The sequence below is a fragment of the Scleropages formosus genome, chromosome 4, assembly GCF_900964775.1.
Source record: "Scleropages formosus chromosome 4, fSclFor1.1, whole genome shotgun sequence".
Classification (NCBI taxonomy): Eukaryota; Metazoa; Chordata; class Actinopteri; order Osteoglossiformes; family Osteoglossidae; genus Scleropages; species Scleropages formosus.
In genome coordinates this window covers 29,285,390-29,305,301 of record NC_041809.1, presented here as the reverse complement: position 1 = coordinate 29,305,301, position 19,912 = coordinate 29,285,390, and the positions used below count along the sequence as shown (strand labels likewise).

The 19,912-nt window shown below is 41.7% G+C and overlaps 1 protein-coding gene across 5 annotated transcripts; it reads right to left on the bottom strand.

The window, feature by feature from the left end:
• Positions 1 to 2,581: 2,581 nt before the first annotated feature.
• Positions 2,582 to 19,072, bottom strand: LOC108934360 (long-chain-fatty-acid--CoA ligase 4-like). 5 transcript variants are annotated; one of them, XM_029250954.1, is made up of 17 exons: positions 19,007 to 19,072; positions 14,070 to 14,129; positions 11,769 to 11,801; positions 9,994 to 10,575; positions 9,634 to 9,811; positions 9,095 to 9,204; positions 8,862 to 9,000; positions 8,271 to 8,421; positions 7,983 to 8,106; positions 7,558 to 7,629; positions 6,926 to 7,065; positions 6,332 to 6,501; positions 5,256 to 5,330; positions 4,310 to 4,498; positions 4,020 to 4,134; positions 3,699 to 3,856; positions 2,582 to 3,523 (listed from the first exon to the last, which is right to left on the bottom strand). In XM_029250954.1, exons 4-17 carry the CDS (start codon positions 10,330 to 10,332, stop codon positions 3,366 to 3,368), a joined length of 2,118 nt encoding a protein of 705 aa, XP_029106787.1. In that variant the 5' UTR covers positions 10,333 to 10,575; positions 11,769 to 11,801; positions 14,070 to 14,129; positions 19,007 to 19,072; the 3' UTR covers positions 2,582 to 3,365. The 5 variants fall into 5 exon arrangements, with proteins under 5 accessions (XP_029106787.1, XP_029106788.1, XP_029106789.1 ...); XM_029250955.1 differs by lacking the exon at positions 14,070 to 14,129 and having other exon boundaries at positions 19,007 to 19,064; XM_029250956.1 differs by lacking the exon at positions 14,070 to 14,129 and having other exon boundaries at positions 9,994 to 10,233; positions 19,007 to 19,064.
• Between the last annotated feature and the right edge of the window lie 840 nt (positions 19,073 to 19,912).

Below are 19,912 nucleotides of genomic sequence, written 5' to 3'. Positions count from 1 at the left end.
AGCAACGCTCTTAACAGTCTCCGTTTTCTCTTTGCTTCCTTTCTTCCTTTTGTTTCTGCTTCTCGCATGAAGGAGCTGTGCACAACAGGCTTGGCGCACCCCATTCCATTCACGTTAAATGAACAAAAACTCAATTCCCATTTAAAGTACAACACAGTAACAGCTAAGTAACATGACATTTTAAAAACAAATTTTATTTCTTGTTTTCTTTAGTTCAGGTAAAACAGCTGGTAGTGTAGTGGTTAGAAAAGTTATAGATTTAAATCCCACCTGTAGCTATCACACCCTTAAACAAGGTGCAAACCCACCCTAACCCTAAATTGTTCTAATAAATTCATGCAACTGTTTAAATGGGTAAATGACTAAGTTGCTTTGGAGAGAAGCATCAGTTAAATGAAATGTAAAACAATGTACAGTGAGCCCCCAACTTATGAACTTTCGAATGACAGAATTTTCATTGTTACAAACTTTGAGAGGTGTATTTGTTCACCAGCTGAGCTCGAATAGATATATTCACACCTACACTACACATCTTCTGTTATACCTTTATGTATTTTCTATAACATTCTCTACTTTTACATATTCTTACAAACATGACCATTCATGTATGTGTGACGCAACTGCTCCATCACATTCCTTTGTTGGCAAAACCCCTACTGTGTTTGTATGAATTGGAACTCATTACTGCAAAAGTCTCTGTGATAAACATGTTCTCACACTGAATATGTACTGCAGTAAGGATATAACTCTTTTCAGGACCATGACCCTGCTCAGGTTCCCCCATAGTGTGTGAATGACAGAGTGTGTGTTCCACTGATGTATGGATTAGTGACCCATTGTAAGTAGTGTATCTAGCAGTGTAAGTCACCATGGTGAATAAGGTGCGTGTGCTGAAAACACTAGAGTTCGCTGGAAGTTGCTTTAGAGAACAGCATCTGTTTAGTGATTAAATGTAGTAATGAGATATTAAAATAAACATTTGAGTTCCACTAACACACCCCTCCAGATTTCTCTGGCAGAAATATTGTCAGTTATACTATTAACTGGAGTAGTACAAAAAAAATTTTGAAACTTATGTTTATAAATTGGCCCTTATGAATGTATGAACTTTTAGATGACACTAAAGGACAGTGGGACTGAGGTGTAGTGTTTACAAGCAAGTTGATGGCAATTAAAATGTTCACATGTACATTCCCTAATGAAGCTTTAAGACAAAATAAAGAGTTATTCCAAAAACAAATTTATTTGCAGCAGTCACGATTACCCAGTGCATAAAGCCTACCAGTCTTGACAAAGAACACAAATCCCATCAAAATAAATACAACATTTCAAAACATTGTAAAATATTTTAAAGTGGTCACATTCAATGTGACACAACAATGGATGGTTGTGACAATGTAGACTTTTTTGTGTGTGCAATTGAAACCCTGAGGTCCAAAAATGTCTTTTGCTGAACAAATGCTTACAGTGGTTAATATTCTAATTCCACTACCAACATGTTACTTATCTCACCATATTTGCTCTCTGGCTTCAAGTACATTGTGTGACTGTTCTAGAGGGTGAAGTCTAAGGTCATTTAGGAGTTTTAGGACGGACTAGAAATGTACATGCGACCCTCCTTTGAAATCAGTTCCTTTTCCATAAAAGTCTGCTCTCCAGTTCAGTTGAGTCGACACTATTTTGGCTTCTCAAAAACAAATATTTAGCTGTTAAGATCAGTATTCGGTTACTGGCCTATTAAACAAGGCAAGTTTCTGAACAGTAAATTCATTAAAAATTAAATATTCCACACCGGCTGAAATAACATAGCACAACTAGCCTGAATCTCAAATTATTTTCCCAAAGACATAGATACACAAGAACGCATCTGAATGGTCTTCCAGCAATAACTGGACCAGCCAGCACAACCACCATAAACACGGTCACAAAGTAAGTGGTACAGCCTTGAGTCATCGAAGAAAGTGCGTTGCAGTATTTCCCCCATCACGAAACAGTAATTAAATACTAAATTTAAATACATAACTATTTTGCCAAAACTACGGACATTCGACTCACTCAAATCAACACGTCTGTGTAACAAACCCTATTCAGCTTCACACTCTGAAAATTTCCTTCTGGAGGGAAACTGATTTTTGTACATTCCAGCAAAGCAGAAAGATGTTCCATTTCATCTGAACTGCATTGGATGAAACCTCTTAAAACAAAAGGAAGAAATTCAAAGCAATCCATTTGAAAAATGTAACTAAAAAAAAAAAAAAAAAAAAAAGACTAAGTTGTTAAAGAAATGACATTTTCAAAAATAAAGTGTTCTTAAGTTAAATTAATAAATTAACACTTCAAAATAAGAAATTAAAAACATTAAAATAACCTCAGGTAAAGAACAGGGAGAAGGGAAAGTGATCTTTACCACCGTCCCCTTTCCTGAAGATACACTGTTACGCTGCTTTTTTTGGAATCACAGTTTAAAATCTATTAAAGCATAGGTGGATAACAAAAGGCTGTTGAGCTGGGTTTGGTTGGGAGGCAGAATAAAATGAAATGCCATGGAATAGAACAGATTTTTTTTTTTTTTTTCCCCTCCCCTGTTACTGCGAGAGTGTAGAGACATGTTTTCATTACAAAAGGTGGATGTACAGTACTTTGTATTTTTACATAGCTGCCCATGTCATTGGTGAATGAGGCTCCAAATAAACACGTCACTCCGCAATAAAAAACACAAGGCCGGCATAAGCAAGAAATCCACAACATTTGAGGAACGAATATTCTAAATGGACACTTATTTGTCACTTTTTCCAAATTATGTGTTCAGAACATATTTACCAACCACAACATAAAAAAATTCTTCACTTAAATGCCTAGATATAAATAACTGACACAGTATAAAATGATCACGTTTGGCCACAACGGGGCAGCTGGTACAAAACAGCGATTCCTCCGAACTGGTCTGTTATTTCTCTTTTCAATGGTCCGCACACGCTGCAAATCACTTGTCATTTTTAAGCAAGTCGTTCTGCCCTCTACGATTTTTTTTTTTTTTTTCCTTTCCCCTCCTCAGGCACAAAATGTTGTACTTTGTACAAAAGCCAATGTACATTAGTTGCAAATAATTACAGAGCGGAAGTATAAAAAAAAGTAAAAATGAACGGCAGTTTCGTCGGATTACATATCGTGCACTCTCTATGAGGTGGCAACACGAATCCAAGAAAAATGAACAGTAGGTCATAATTTAGGAAAGTCAAGAGATGAGTGAAATCTAAATTCCACGTGTCACTGGTGAACACTTTTTAAACCACGAGTATACAAATATTCATTTGTATTCATTTCATAGCAACAATGGTGAAACATTTTTGCTCTGGACTGTGGTCCTACTTCCCTCCGTACATTCTCTCAATGTCATTGAGATAATGGTCCTTCAGTTCCTTTCTCTTCAGTTTGAAGGCATCGGTGACCAAGCCAGTCTCCGGGGTCCAGGGCTCTGGACTTAAGCGCACCTTCACCGGAATTTCAAAGCGCTGCAGCTTGACTAAGGAAAGAACGCGCGTGTTGGGAAAGGAAAAGGGAATTTAGGCTGAGAAACATGTAAGCGTAACTACTCATTTAACTTTTTCATGGGTCCATTTACTTTCATTGTTTAATTCCTTTAAAGCCAAGTTTTCAGGCAATTTCAGCCAATGTTATGCATTACTCCCTAGACTTACTTGACGCAGCAGCATCTTTGATTGCCTTCAGGACCTCTGCCTCCATGGTAGGATGGTTACAGATATCCTCCCAGCTTCCTTCAATCCCTTTCTTACTGGCCAGTGCAGTAAGCTGCTTTTGGTTCGGTACCACAAAGCTGATCACGTAATCGTGGTCACTGCAGGAAAAACGTCGAACAAAGTTTGCATAAATATCCAAGATAGGAAAAGTTCAGCATTAATGCTCCATTGACCTACGGGAGCAAAACAAATGCAAAATTGTCGTTGTACAGTGATATCCCTTGACGTGACCCCAGCATCGGGGAAGACGATTGCAGGTACCTGTTTGCATACGCGCATATGTTGTCGATCAGGGGGCAGTTTTTCAGTGCAGACTCCACTTTACCAAGAGAGACATATTCTCCGGCTTGCAGCTTAACAAGGTCCTTTTTACGATCTGTGAAATAAGCAGCAGAACTGTTATTCTTTTTCCACATTATGCTACACTTAAAACAGACTTTAGCGGAAGTGCAAATGAAAAATATGACCACCAGAGGGCAGAACCAACCAACCCAAATGACATTACTAAGCATGTTGCTCCAGTGTCCCTTGGGCAACACCATAGTACTTACCCACAATTTGCAGACACCCATCTGGGTGCATCTCGCCCACGTCTCCTGTGCAGAACCACCGCTGTCCCTTCTCGTCCACGAAGTAGTCTTCGTTGAGATGTTCACTCTTGTAGTAGCCCATTGTCACATTAGGACCCCCAATAAGTATTTCTCCTCGGGGGTGGGGTTTGTCCTGTGTTGTGTATCCACCTAGATGAGGAAGAGCACACACACACACACACACACACACACACACACACACACACACACACACACACATTTAGCACATCTAAAGTTTGTGGGAGGGTAGGGGAGTTGAGACATGTGTTCCCTTGCAGTGGGAAGTTGACTGAAGGTATTTATGAGATGTGAATCCGAGCGAGTGTGACGTTATGGTATTTAATAGCTGAGCAAGTGAGTATTCCTACCAGAACTTCAGTTTAGCTTTCATGATCTGAGGCAGTGCAAGAACAGATTTTTGCTAATATCAATCTTTCAAAATAAATGTACTGTGTTACATTTGCATTATCTAATGCTTTTCTCCAAAGTGACTTACAATGTTAAGGCACTTACAACTATTTACCCATTTATACAGCTGGGTAATCTTTACTGGAGCAATTTAGGGTCAGTACTTTGCTCAAGGCTACTATAGCCTGAGGTGAGATTCGAACCTGTGACCTTTGGGTCCAAAGAACTGAGACAGAGAAGACAGAATGGGTTTGGGCTGTTCGCCTGTCAGCGTTACACGGTGCCAAATCCAGCATACGATTGTAAAGTTTCAGAATTACTCCTTCATGAGCTGGCCAACACATAATATCAAAGATGCAGCGTTATTTATGCATCTCTCTCTTGCGAGGGGATGCATAAAGTTGGCAGCAGGCGCACCTGAGCAAACCTGTCAGCATGTGTTCCCCAAGTGTGCACAAAGTTCTGCAGCATCACTGTGTGCGACTGGAAAAGCACTCACCCTCAGCCCAATCGCGGAGCTTCACCTCGCAGCAGATGAGGGGGGCTCCCACTCGGCCGGTGCTATAGTCAGCCACTGAAGAGGGCAAAGACACCATACATCAAACAAGTTGTCCAAAACAGCCAGACTGGACATGGCACATACAGCACTAAGTGATTACAGTCTGTATGCCTGCAAAAAACACACACCCATCATGTAACTATCTTGAACACTTTTCAATGCATACCTCAGAAACAAGTGTGAGCCTGTCTGCATGTAAAACCAGAGCATTTGTGTGTTTTCAAAAGAAAGGTATGCACACATACCTTAATATACTGTGCATTTACATCTATTCATTTATCTGAAACTTCTGGAAAAGAACTTACAACTATTTACCCATTTTTACAACACGGTCATTTTACTGGAGCAATTTAAGGAAAGTGCCCTGCTCAAGCGTACTACAGCTGGAGGTGGGGATTGAACCTGCAACCTTTGGGGCCAAAGGCAGCAGCTCTATCCACTACGGTACCAACTGCCCCACATATACTACAGTAAAACGAAAGGCAGATGAGGGAGACGGTCAAAGAGTGAGACGCGTGAGCACGGCCCTTTGCTGAACATGTGTGACAGAGGCTGCAACTTTCTTCGTTTTCAAACCCGATGCACTAAATTCTGCCATAGAATGCTGGCTCTGGGCAGCCACGATAACCACCGGCTCACACAGAGTCAACACACTCCCACACAAACCGGCTGAGGCAGAGCAGAAATTACACGGAAAATGTCTCAAAAGCCACGTGTTACCATGCTGGTTTACAATGGCTCACTCTACATGCATTACCCTCGACTGCCACCCACGCGTTATACAAGCACATTTTCCAGAGCAAAAGAGACCAAACGTTTTCAAAGTCATACATTTTCAGTTCCTCCTGATGAGAATCTTTTTATGAACAGATACTAAATCCTGTCTGTGAGATTAAGCTGCAATCTACAACTTGCAGCAAGTTTTGCTGATCATATCAGTGAACGAACACCAGTGGGGAGACTCAGGTTGTGTCGATAGGTTGCATTATTGGAGCGGATCCGTTTCCTGCCCTCACCCTCGGTGATGGTCCCGGCGCCGCATGTCTCAGTGAGGCCGTAGCCCTGGCCGATGGGGCAACAGAAACACACATTCATGAAACGCTGAGTGTTGGGGGACAGGGGCGCCCCTCCGGAAAGCATCATGCGGATGTTCCCACCCAGCAAGGCCTTCACCTTCTTAAACAGCCTGCAGACGCAGACACAAACACAAGACGTGGTGTGAGAACTCCTCTAGACTCACTTAAGGCAGATAACATCCAAAGACATCAGGGGTAACTGACTTCAGGTGCTTGCGGTATTAACATGAATCACATTCAACGTTCACGTACAATGTTTCGTAACGTATGACACGAAGTGGCGATACGTTACGAAATGAAGGAGCAGTTTCGACACAGGACCGCACTTCACATGGGAAATGAAGCACGAGCAGAATTAATATTTGCAGAGGTCATTGCTTGCAATCAAAGGAGCACATTTACTGATCATGTCACTGAATGGAATGACGCAACAGATCAGAAGAGTCGCTGCATATACAGTGAACCATTAAAACATTTACTGCACGTGTTTGTAAATACGCATATAGAGAGTTGCCGGGAGACGAGCATATTTACATGTTACAAAGTGGAGTATCGTAACCCCGCTTTATCTGCTCCAGCTTGTAGTCATAGCCGAGCTTGAAGAGGGTTCTCTGCACATAGCTCATCTCTTGCACTTTGCTCATTACATTCTTGTAGATTCGGTCCATGATTGCCTGTAAAGTAATCAAAAATAGGTCTGTTCACCATTCATTCCGCTTGCACAGATATCAAGATTGCTTCTTGTCTGTTCCTTTTAGCAGAGAAAGAAAATGAAGATACATTTAATTTAACAGCACTTAAGGAAGTTTTAAGTTATGCCAAAGAAGGAAAAAAATGCTGTAGGTACATTTTACTGGCGCGCAGAACATATGTTTGTTAAAAACAGAAGTACAGGATGTGTCAAAATCTGAAGTTAACAAAATACTTGTTAAAAGAAAGTAACTTGGGTGAAATAAATGTTCTGAGTGATGCTGAATTCACAGCAATGGATAGCTGGACTATAATATTGGTGGTTAAACAGTCTTGGCAGGTCTACTGATACATAACAGAAGCCCAAGTGGTTAAAACATGTCTTACTGTTTTTATGAATGGGGTGGGGGGGGTCACACTGGAAAGTGTGATTTTGGTATCAAAAAAGCATCTATAGAGAAGGTTTTGGTTTTTACCGGAACAGCTGCCATCAAGGTGGGTTTCAGCACAGTGCAGTCACCCTTACTGCCCTTCTTAATCTTTGTTGACTGCAAAAGAATATGAGCGAGATGTAAATCAGTAGCTCTTTCTAGGAAAAGCATCCAAATTACAAGGGTTTTACCAACAGGAATGAACATATCGGGATGATCAAGAAATGTCTAGTAATATTGAAATGCATACTGCTGTAACTACTAGTTCCATCTAGAATCTCACAACCAGATGGAGGAGGGGAAAAGGAAAAAAAAAAAAAAAAAAAAAAAAATAAACCCAACCCACAACACACTGTTGAAACTTGCCCTTGTCAACATTTTTGCACAGATACACGAAACCCTAGGCGTAGCTGACTGCCAGCACTACGCGATCTCATGATTTCATTACGGACTGAAGACTTGAGGTTCACCTGATCAGACAGCGTTTGAGGAGAGGAGTACCCAATTCTGCAGCCATAAGTCACACATGAAATCTCTGCCGTCATTTCAAGTACGTGAGCAAGCGGGAGGTAGCCGATGTACGTGTCTTTTGGCCTGGACAAGCAGAAGACAACATAAAAACTCAGCAACAAAGTTAGAGCGTTACTTAATCGCCTACGTCCAGATTCAGGAGCAATTAACAGTCACTTGTCAAAAGTCTACATGACATTTATAACTATTACTCTTAGGACTCATAACCTTTTGTGGCACCGACTCACCCCAGGCCTGGGATCCTCTCACACTGGCCCGTCATGCCAGCAATCAGGTTGCTGTGGATGATTGTCACACCCTTGGGTCGTCCCGTCGAGCCACTCGTATACATGATGACGGCCAGATCGGCGGGTTGAGGGCGCTGGGGCTGCACAGCCACTGCGGGAAGATAAGCAGCAACACGAATAAGGCTCCTGTGCCTATGGTGGCAAGAGCTATTCCCTTACTCCAGTTCCTTCATGCATGCTACACAACTACACTATGTACATTTATCTGATGCTTTTCTCCAAAGCAACTTAATGTTAAGGTTAGAAGCGCACAATTATTGGATCATGTTACTGGGGCAATTTCAAGGCAAGTACCTTGCTCAAGGGTCCTACAGCCAGAGGTGAGGATCAAACCTGCGACCTCTGCATCCAAAGGCAGCAGCTCCAACCACTACGCTACCAGCTGCCCCCATGGAGATCATGTAGAGATCTACAAAAGCCTAACAGGAGCTCTCTCTCTTTTTTTTTTTTTTTTTTTTTTAAAAAGTTAGAAGGCCACCATAGCTTTCATTGAAAGTCTCCTTGTGACCTCTGTAGGCTCTCAACACTCACAGTTCTCAGGCTTGGCCCCAAGCTCTTGCACTGCCCTCATGCTATGGATCTGTAGACCCTCTGGGTATGCACTTGTGTTAATGTTCTTCTTGTCCACATAGATGATGTGTTTCAGATGGGAAATCTTCGACAAGACACTCTGTTGGGGAGAAGGGAGAATGCAAAGACTCGTTACCGAATCCTATAAACACGAACAGCTATCTACGAACGTCTGCAGAAGGCTATTTGCGTACCTTCAGTTTGGTCTCTAGCAGCTCCGCACTGGTGATGAGGTGAGTAGCTTCACATTCGTTCAAGCCATACGCCACTGCGTCCTCGCCCAGCGTTGCGTATAAAGTGACCACTGGGAGATACCACATAGAAATTACGGAAGGAACACAGTGTTGCAGAAATAACATGGAAGTACTTTAAGCATAATGATTAAAATGAGCTTTCATGCAATTACGTCCATACCGAGGGAACAATAAAATTAAGAGATATGGCTGCTGCCAGAAAGCTATCATTTATCTGAATGTCACCATCATCACCAGGACAGCTTCAGTTGTCCTTACAGCGCCTTAGAGTTTATCAATTATCATAACTTTGAGGCACCTTACGATGTTACTTCTGTATAATTTAAGTAGAATTATTTACCAATTTACAACAGGAGCAGAATTTTGAAAGTGGATGTTTCCTTTATTCCAAAGCAACAGCTCTGGCTACTACGCTGCCTGCTGCCGAAGATATGCAAACAACGCATTTCAGGTGAAGGAGTGGGACGGGTGGGGCTTACAGGGAAAGTTGTGTCTGAAGCAGGCCTGTGCGCTTATCATCCATTCTGCACGCGTCTCACAGAAGATGGCGATAGTGCTCTTGGGCTGCTGGCCCAGCGCAGCCAGTCCACTCCCAAGGTGGCTCACTTCTACATCCACATCCTGGTAGGAACGCCAGCTGTATTCTCCAAGAATGAGCTGTGAGAGAGAACATTCAAACTTCAGTCCCACAACGCACCACATTTGTACAGACACCCTAACCAATGTCATATGTGGAGAAACGCAGGATCAACGAGGCAGCGTGATCAGCAGCAGGAACCTGGACCTGCCCAGGTTGTCAGTGACGTGAGGATGGGATGGGGGACGTGCGATCAACTTACTTTCTTGAACACCTTGCCGTTGGGCTGCGTCTCGTTCTCCTCGCTCAGCACCTCTCTGGTTCCCAGGCAGTCGGCTTTGCCAAACTGCTGCACCGCAAAGTCAAACAATTTGTCCAGCGTGTCTTTCCCTTCAAAGTCCATCACAGCCAGAGACTCAAAGTGGTCCACTGAACGGTAGGGCCCCTCAGTTTTGCCCGTAATGGACTTTGCTTTTATCCGTTTGGCCATGGCTTTCTTCTTCTGGACATCAGTAAGGAAATACCAGGGGACAAAGGTGAGGAGGGTGTAGAGCCTCATCAAAAGGTAAATGGGGAACGAGACAATGGAATGTATGTGCATTTTGAAAAAAACTCCCAAGTATCAATAGTTAGCAATATTAGGACGCAAAACAAGGAGTTCTCTCTTTTTTTTTTTTTTTTTTTTTTCCCCCGGCAGTTCTCTCAGCTCAGTGACGCCTCGTGCGAAGCAGAGAGCCGCGGCACAAAGACGAAGAACAGAAAGGCAGGAGGAGCAGCAGCATCTGGTCTAAGGTTTTTGGTCGAAGTGATGAAAGCAAGCTGTGGAGCTGTAGTGCTTTAAGTGCTGTTGTGGTACACAAAAGCAGGAAAGGGGAACAGACCAAAGAGACACAGAGAAACAGGGGAGGAGAGAGGAAAGAAAAAAAAAAAATTAGTAACATACACTGACTAAACAAACGGCACTAGAGCTGCACATTGCAGAGTCCAAATGACATTCACGTAAAACTGCGAACTGAGCCCAATTTCTAATAAATTTTTTTAAAAAAAAAAAAATGCATTTAAGTGTGAAGAGATTTGCAACTCTGAGGGAATTAGATGTGTTTGTTTAAAAAATAAAATTCAAAAAAACCACCTTGATTTATACACATCATTAATTCTGCACAAAACCCACAAAAGGAAAAATATCAAGACAAAAAGCAAATAAATCTGAGCTGGATATATTGCTGATTGCATAGGGACCTAAATTTAGCGTGCAACTCCACAACTCATTTTTATACCAGAAAGGAGAGAAAATTGCAAGAAAGGAAGGAAATCCAGAAAGAAGCAGAGCCGTAACGAAGCAATGCGATTGGAATCCACGTGACCGATCAATTCTTTTATGTCATTTCGTCAAACGTTAAACATTTTCCTGTTTCGCACACATTCGCTTCTGGAAGTTTCACGCATTTTCATACAAGAACAGAATGATCGAATGTTCATAGAATCAAAGCCACTTGTTGTAAAAGTGAAAAAGTAACAAAAATGACAAACCTGCAATTTTTACCCTCTTCTGTACATCTTTTACTGCTTAAAAATCTAATTAAGCTATGAAGAAAACAGACATAAAATGCCGCGCTTGTACGAAACTAAAATGAGTGACCTGTTCTGAGAGAAAGGGAGAGATCTGTAGGTTTGACAATGGAAAAAAAATTCATGTGAAGCAGTGCTACTTAAGGTTCAGCCTCCTGGTAATACCCAGGTAGGATGCAGAGAGGCTTCAGAAACCCCATCTCAAGTTTTATTTTACAGAATAAGTTGCCACTGTCAAACTACAGCCCATGATCACAATTTAGGAGAAAATTTCCTTTAATAATAAATTTAAAAAAAAAAAAAAAAAAAAAAAAAAAATCAATCTATAAAGAAAGCACAGAAACAAAGTGAAACTGATCGTGTACGATGAGTAATACTGATGACTTGCTGATTTTCCCTCACTGCAGCCTGCATGACGACAGCAAGGCGGTAAACGGTACACGATGTGAATAATTACTGCATACTCACAGTGAAGTCAGCGACGGGATGGTACTTCTTTCTCTACAAAAGACAACATAAAAGACAAAAATGTAAGTACTACAAACTACATATTGGTAACTGACTCACTGGTACACATGAAACGCGATGGATGAAGTGAAGTTCACTGAAAAGTGGCAAAATAACAGTATGAATTTCAAAATGCATTCATATTGTTTTGGAAGTGTAGCAGGACCGCCCTCAAGCACACACACATCAATGTTGCGACCTGCTTGGAAACACATGGAACTTTGGAAAGGTTCAACGGACAAGCGCACTGGTGCACGGAGCCTCTAAAAGGCTTCTTCCTTCGTCGGCACTACATCTAATTTCTCCACCTGAATCATAGTGATTTCCCAGAACTCCTTCACCTGCAGTTACCCCATAACTGAGTGTGTGCGTACAAACAAACAAAATGTCCAAAATGCGTACCCGCTCATTTCCCTAAGGACACGGACTACTCATCTGCTCTTTGGTTACTTTGCGCTCACTTTAACCTGAGATTTCCACAAAGTTGGAAACAAAGTGGACTTGATGCTGCGTGATGCTCAGATTGTGAGACGGTGACATGCAGGAGCTGACATGACAGCTGATATTTACCACGACTGCAGGCTTTCTCTGTTGGATCACGCACTGTTACTAAGAACACGACAAACTAGATAAAAGCCTGTCACAATAGGAGCACAAATAAGAGCAGTACATGTAGTCACTGTCCTGCCACATGGCATACAAAGACACACGAAACTGATAAAATGAGCAATTTTTCCATTATTTATATATATATATATATATACACACACACACACACACACACACACACACACACACACAAAGACACTGCAGCTATAAATTTTAATCTTCCCCTTTGCATCTTCTGAATATCCCAGAACTGCAGAAAACGACATGTGCTACAAACACAAATCATTAGACATCTGAACATCCAAAACTGTTTGTGCCTCAACTTTTATTTATATTCTTTTTTTTTTTTTAAAAAAAAAAAAAAAGAATCATGCAATACTCTGCTGTAAGCTCTAGCGCACCCATGCTAAAAGGAGAGCGTATTTACATGCTGCATAGTTTATGTGCAAAGCTGTGGTTAAGCAAATGAGAAATGTTTGTAACTTCTGCAAACACTGTAAGAGGCTTTATATCCCGACGTAAACACCACCTGTTGGAGTCAGAGACAGTAATGCAAAATACAGGTGGTGCGAGCTGCTGGGAGGAGGAAACGTCACAGGTGAGAGCAGGGTTCAAACAGGGTATGGACCACTTTTGGAGACAGCCAGTGTCCGACGAGGGCCGCCCCACCTCACAACCTCAAAGGTATAAAGGTGACTCGCAAAGCAACGACTACCATAGGCACCCAAACAGGAACGACTGCTTAATGTGGAATCTGACAAATATACATCCAAGATAAGTTGTACCCAGAAAAAAAGAATCAATGAATGCAGTGCCACTAAAGCTCCGTAAGGACACGTCTCTTTCACAGTAGAAACAGTCAGGTTCAAGGTAGATCATTAACAGGATCTGAGTGTATGATCACCACAGGAGAGCAAGAGAAGCTGAGGATGAGTCAAAGAAGCACAACCGTGAACTTGGTGCTCTCTGGCAGGTCTCAGCAAGCACCGGCGGCACCGCGCACTGAGGTACGACAGCGCTGGAACGTGATGAACGACTCTGTACACACACCTGGCGGCCTTGCACCACTACCACACACAAACATCGTCACTAGGGTTAAGCAAGTGTGAACCTCCTACGAAGACTTATCTGGCAGGGAGGTCCAAAGAGAAATGGAATTTTGTTCTCCTGTCCTTGTAACTCGTGTATAGGTGGAACGGCAGCAAAGTTGACTTTGACTTGACCGAATAATCCAGTGAAATTAAGAAAACTTCATTTCAGCAGCTCAATTTACACCAAATTCAGTACACCTGCATAATCCGAAGATGAGTTTAACACTTTGCGACTCAGAAAGTGTCGGTATGTTTTGGATATGACCGAAAATGTGTCTTGTGCTCACATACAAAGGGCGTTTGCTAAGCATGACATTAAATGCGATAAACCTGAAGTGACGACGAAAGCTAAGAACATCTGAGCAAATGCCAAAACTGAATATAAGTAGCCAAGGTACTAAGGAAAAAGTGCCACAGTGTCCTGCAGTGTAACAGATTACACTTCTAAAGGCAGGAGGCGTCTTAGAGACACGACCTTCCGAAGCACCGTGGCTCATCTCTAGCAGCTCTCCTCCTCAGTTTTCTCTTCTCCTCCTTCGATTCGGAAGCTCCGGTCTCTTACCTTTCAGCGCTCCAACCGAACAGCCGGCAAAGCTCAGCCCCACACTCCGAGACAGACTTTCTAAGGAAGTGAACAAACTTGAGTCACTCTGAGTCACGGAACAGTCTACATGGTTAGAGCACTCTTCGAGCCTTTTTATTCTCCGAGACGAAGCTCCTCCCACTCCCCAACATCTGTCACAATCCCTCCTACGAGCATTCCTTACTTCAGCGGTGCCATCTCCACTGACCAACAGGAAAAACGTCAGCAGTGGGGACATCCGACTAATATTGGTAATACTGGCACTGTTTAAGCTCCGGTGTAATAGTTTAAAACCCAGGTAACACCAGAACAACAGCTGACCAGACCAAATACTCGTTCACACATGGAGTTCTGACATTTCTCAATGCGTTTTCCCACTCGCGGTCATGAATTTCCTTTCGGCTACAAAAAAAACGTAACGCCTTTGTCGTCACAGGAAGAGGATGACGCGATGGAAAAGGCATCCTTAGGGAAACGCACATTTTTTCTTAAAGTACTAGGGAGGGGGGGGAAAAAAGGAACAGGATGTAAGGTTGTGAAGTATATGATTTGTACATTTTGGTCAGCATAACGGCAACCTTTTAGGCTGCGCCTGTATCCGCGTTGCTGTTTTCTCCAAAGCCACGGGTCACGCAGCTTGCATCATTATGTGCAAGCGAACGGAAATGCTGCCGATAACCTTTGTGTGGGGGAACTTTAGCCCGGTTATATTGAAATAGATTATCTGAAGGAACATGCACTAAATTATATGGACAAGTTTTAAAAAAAAAAAAAAAAGCAAGAGAAGATTTAGATTTAAAAAATACATTACATTTATTAAATTTACCAGATGCTTTTTCTCCAAAGCGACTTCCGATCAACTCTATGTAGTGTTCATCAGCCCGCTCCTTATTCACCAAGGTGACTTACACTGCTAGATACACTACTTAAAATGGCTCACTCATCCATACATCATATACAAATACACTGAAATTCATATTGAACACGTGTTACCCAAATCATTTCATCTCCAGTAACCGGAAAGGCAGTAGTAATCTGAGGAAATGCTGGTAATTTGGTATGATTAACGATGTTGCAGATGTACAGACAAGGGAACGGTGCTCATTAGTGTCAAACATTACCATTTAAAATATATTTGCTCAGAACGTATAGATTTCTCTATTGTGAAACAGATGTATGACCAATGAAACATTAACCTTCATGAACCATGCTTGGTCAGGCCAGTTATATAGGTTAGAGGTTATAGCCTGTGTTTCTAGACACATATGTAATATAATTAAACTGTTAGGTATGAAGTAACAAGCAAACGTTGACCAATATTAAACAGTGCCTTCCAAAATCAAATTCTGGTAATCTGGTCAACCCAGTAATCAGTCCACCTAACAGAATCAATACTATGAGATGTTTCAAAAGTGAAAGAAAAAAAAAAAATTAAATGGAGTTAGGGGAAATGCATAAGGAACCAACACTTTTACTGATGTGCCTTCTCTCATTTTGTCACAAATTTTCAAAGAAAATGTGGAAAGGAGAAACACACGCACATTAGTAACCGAACACGGAGGAACACCAACACACACAGCTGTGACATCATCCAATTTTATGGTGAGTCAGCCTCACACCCTTTGGTTGAGACAAGGGTGAACAACATCACCTTTCACCAACCTGGAAAGCTGCACTTGGCCACAAAAATCCTGTGCTTCTCAAATGCATTAAGACAACTTAACAGACTTAATGGTATCTCAAACGGCTCAAAATTGATACTGTATGTTTTAACCCATCAATGTTCTAAACACATACAGTATTACTTTCAGAGAAGTACACAATTAATGGATCTGAAAGTGTGTGTGAGAGGAGGGGAACCTTTGACCTCCAACATACTGCAACCCAAAAGATACTTTGAAAAAGTGACCTTTAACTTAGGTCTTTTTTTTTTTTTTTTTTTAAATAAACTGTCCCAGCTTGTAGACGTTAAGGTTCAGTTATGTAAATAAAACCATTTTCTTCTACCTAGGGTCATGTGAACAACCATAAAGTTACAACGGAATAAAATTCTGCAAAGATAGCAAGAATGTATGATGGTAAACATGATGGTAAAGATGTGATAGTAGCTGGGTGGTGCTGTTGGTTTCTGCTCCTTGCTCATATACCACATCCAGAGCTGAACCTTAACCCATCAATGTCCAGTCTAACTGAACATGGTCTCTTTGCGAAACACATCCACATCTCATGCCGAATAAAGAAATGCTGATGTAACAGCACAGAGTGCGCGATTCCAAAGAATACTTACAGTAATATGAAGACTAGCGGTTTACGCGTTACGGCCAAATGCTGCAAGCAGCTCTTTAGTGCTTCGCAACAAAACTTGCCTGCCGAGATCCTCGTTCTTTGTTTATACAATGTCATTAATCATACAATGGGTTTATCTCAAGCTCTATTCCAAACAAATGTTATCATTGATCACCTTACCCAACATATTGGTATGACCGGCATAGTTTACTCAGCAAATTTACAAAGCAAATTTATATACTGGTTCATTCTGACCCCATGTGCAGGCTCCTTGTTCTTCAACGCTTATCTAGACAGACATTGAGTAATATTTAAATGTCATGAAATTTAATATATACACAATAGCTGTGTTTTGGTAGCAATTGTTTTTGATTAGAGGTCTTGAAGACATTTGGTCTCTTGAAATGCATTAATCGTAGAAAGGTAAAAACTTCAGTCCTTGATTTCCGTGACACCTACCGGACCCAGTTTTGGGGTGAAATTTTAGCATTTCGAAGACATTCCAAGGTTCATTTTCAAACACCTGGTATAGCATAGAATGTCCTCTATAAGGTGCACTGGGACACAACTGTCTCATCATGTGCAGTTTGTTTGGGAGATGCACTTCAAAACGTACGTGCTCATGAGTGGACAAGAAGAATGGCTGGTGCTTATTGAGTCATTTTTGGAACCAGTAAGTTGTTAACTCTCAGATGTATTGGAAGGTTTAAATTTAAAAAAATAATAAATAAATAATAAGAGAGGAACTAAATTCTTTCACGTTCACATATTAGCGGGCTGGAGTTTCCATTTTCTTTACCAAACGATGCGTTAATAAATGACAGCGAATCCAGAAGAGACAAAGGACTTTCTCGAGATACAGGTCAGGGCATCCACGCACCGCGCGCCAGTGACACGGGGTGCCCGCGAGCTCCTTTGAAGGACAGCGCTCGGCTGACGCACGCAGCCAATGGCATCGCGCCTTCGCGCTCACCCCACTCCGCACGCGGATGTCTTACAGACGCGCGACCGGGAAGCTACGCATTACTGCTTAAAAATAGAGTACGGAGGGTAAAAAAAAAAACCGCGTAGAACGGCCCTCGTTGTGCCTCCACTGTCGCCACGGCGTTCGAAACTGGGCTGGCAACACGTCTTCAGTTAATATGTGATGTAGGAAACATTGACGAAAACATCAGTCAAACAAGCCGACACAAAACTGACAACTACAATAATAATCATGAGGGCCACTAAACCACAAAAAAAAACGAAACGAAAGAAGTGAACTATTTGTCTATGTAGTTCCCATTTATATTCTGGAAAGAACCCAACGCGGAAAGTCACTAAAACGGGTGTATCGCACATTTAATTCCTCGTTTCAGTGGGAACTGTCATATCGATTAAACCCAGCGCTGCTGCAGTCCGAGACTTTCGATGAAACAAAAACAGCATCTTGATCTTCCCTCCTTAGGCTTAGGTCAAGGCAAAATTACCGCCGTATGCTCATTCGTGACATTAGTTTGTAAAAAAAATGAGACGGAAAGTGAATACGTATTTTCAAACGATATTTTTAATTTCACAGGTATTTTACTGATAAACATGGTGAGACCGCGGCGAAGACCGTTTTCGCGTCACTGGATTGGGCGGGAACCGTCCTCTCACTCGCCGCGTGATTCCTCGACCTACAGTAACCTCCATGTCCCCCTCCAATGCGGGGGGGGGGTAATCATTCTATAGCTCATCCTGGGGGCGAGTAGCCCACCATTTCCCCACTTTCCCTCACGGGATGAAGCAACACCTAAGAATTTACTGTAATAATAAATTAGCTTTAATACCGAAGAAATATTAACCCAGGTGGACGCGTCAGATGAACCACCAATCACGCGCGGCGACGTGGTCCGCCCGTCCGGGTTTGAAACGGTCCAACGTGCTCCCGGCATCCACAAAAATTGTACTCCTCACATTTTCTACCGCTTTCCCAGAAACGTAAACATGTGCCGACATACAGTGCAAGGTTGTGTTAGTAAAACTTAGTTTTGTTTATGTAAACAGCGACCTAACGTTTCAACCGGCACGTGCTTCCTCCTCTCACAATGGAGAATCATGTGTCCGTTAAAACACGTACGTGGTTGTACGAGGAAACAAATGAGGAAACGGAGATCGAAATAACTTGAGTAAATTTGTAAAACCTACTTGAACCTGTTCAGCTTTTTACATGAGCCCTAACTTAGTGGAGCCAGCCGTGGATGATATTCGCGGAGTTGCTGAACTGAACTCGCAGTACATGTCATGATCATAATGATCATCAGAACCATCATCATCTCTCATGGCTCATTTCAGATGCAACAACTCTCCGAACTGAACTACTTCTATAAACCCGAGCTGCGGGAAAAAATAACTCCAATATCTTCAACTGCATGTGAAATTTGAGATGAAAAACAGCAACAGAAAAAAAAAAATTAAACCTGTATTTCACTAATAACATCAATAATCATATGTATGTAAAATCTATGACGCTTTTGAGGTGCTTAATTGGAAGGTACATGAGTTACACGCACTAACGACCAGATCAATGCTTTTGCTACCTAATACAGACACAAGATTGAAATAATAAGATTACAAAACAGGGCTGCATGGCTTACCCAGATTCTTACCTCTATTACAGCCGACACACTTTGCAGCTCCTCCTTGAAGAAGTGAATGACCGATAGTAACCTTTCACCTTCTATGAGGCAATGAGAAAAACCCGGAAACGTTACGTCACATGACTCCATTTTTCTCAACCAATAGTCAGACATCGGCATGACACGCCTTTTACGTCTTCTTCCAGCTTTCGTATGCAAATACTCTCAGCGGATATGGTATTTGAGGTAAAGGATATTCCACACACTTTCACGGAAGCATTTTAAAATTATGGATTTTTTAAGAAAACCATTTAAACGTAATACTAGTTTCTTATTATAACACAGCTCATTAAAAAAACAAAACAAAAAAAAAACCTGATATGAGATATTCAAAAAGTGTAAAAAATCTGCCTTATTTTTCCAAGTTGTATGTGTACTGGATATATAATTATAGACACACACTTAGCTGACACTTTTCTCCAAAATGAATTATAATGTGAGTCTATTTACACAGCTGGGTAATTAGGATAAGTACCTTGCTCAAGGGGACTACAGCCAGAGGTGAGATTCAAACCTGTAACCTTTGGGTCTAAAGGTAGCAGGTCTAACCACTACACTCTCAGCTGTCCTGATGTCCTGACTTAACATGTACACACTCATAAGACCATAATTAGGACTGGAAGGCTGATGAAAACTCAAGTTATTTGTAAATTGCCTCTATACCACTATAAATGACCATTTACCAATACTGACATCCCCTGATTTATCATGGGTTAGGTTTTGTAAATACCTTGGATAAAGGTACACTGGGTACTCGACTTAGAAACACTACTGGGACCAGAGGGCTGTTTGTAACTGGTTTATTTGCTGCTCCAAAGTCATTTGTACGATGTTGTAATCAATAAATGTTGAATCATCAAAACATTAGATCTCAGT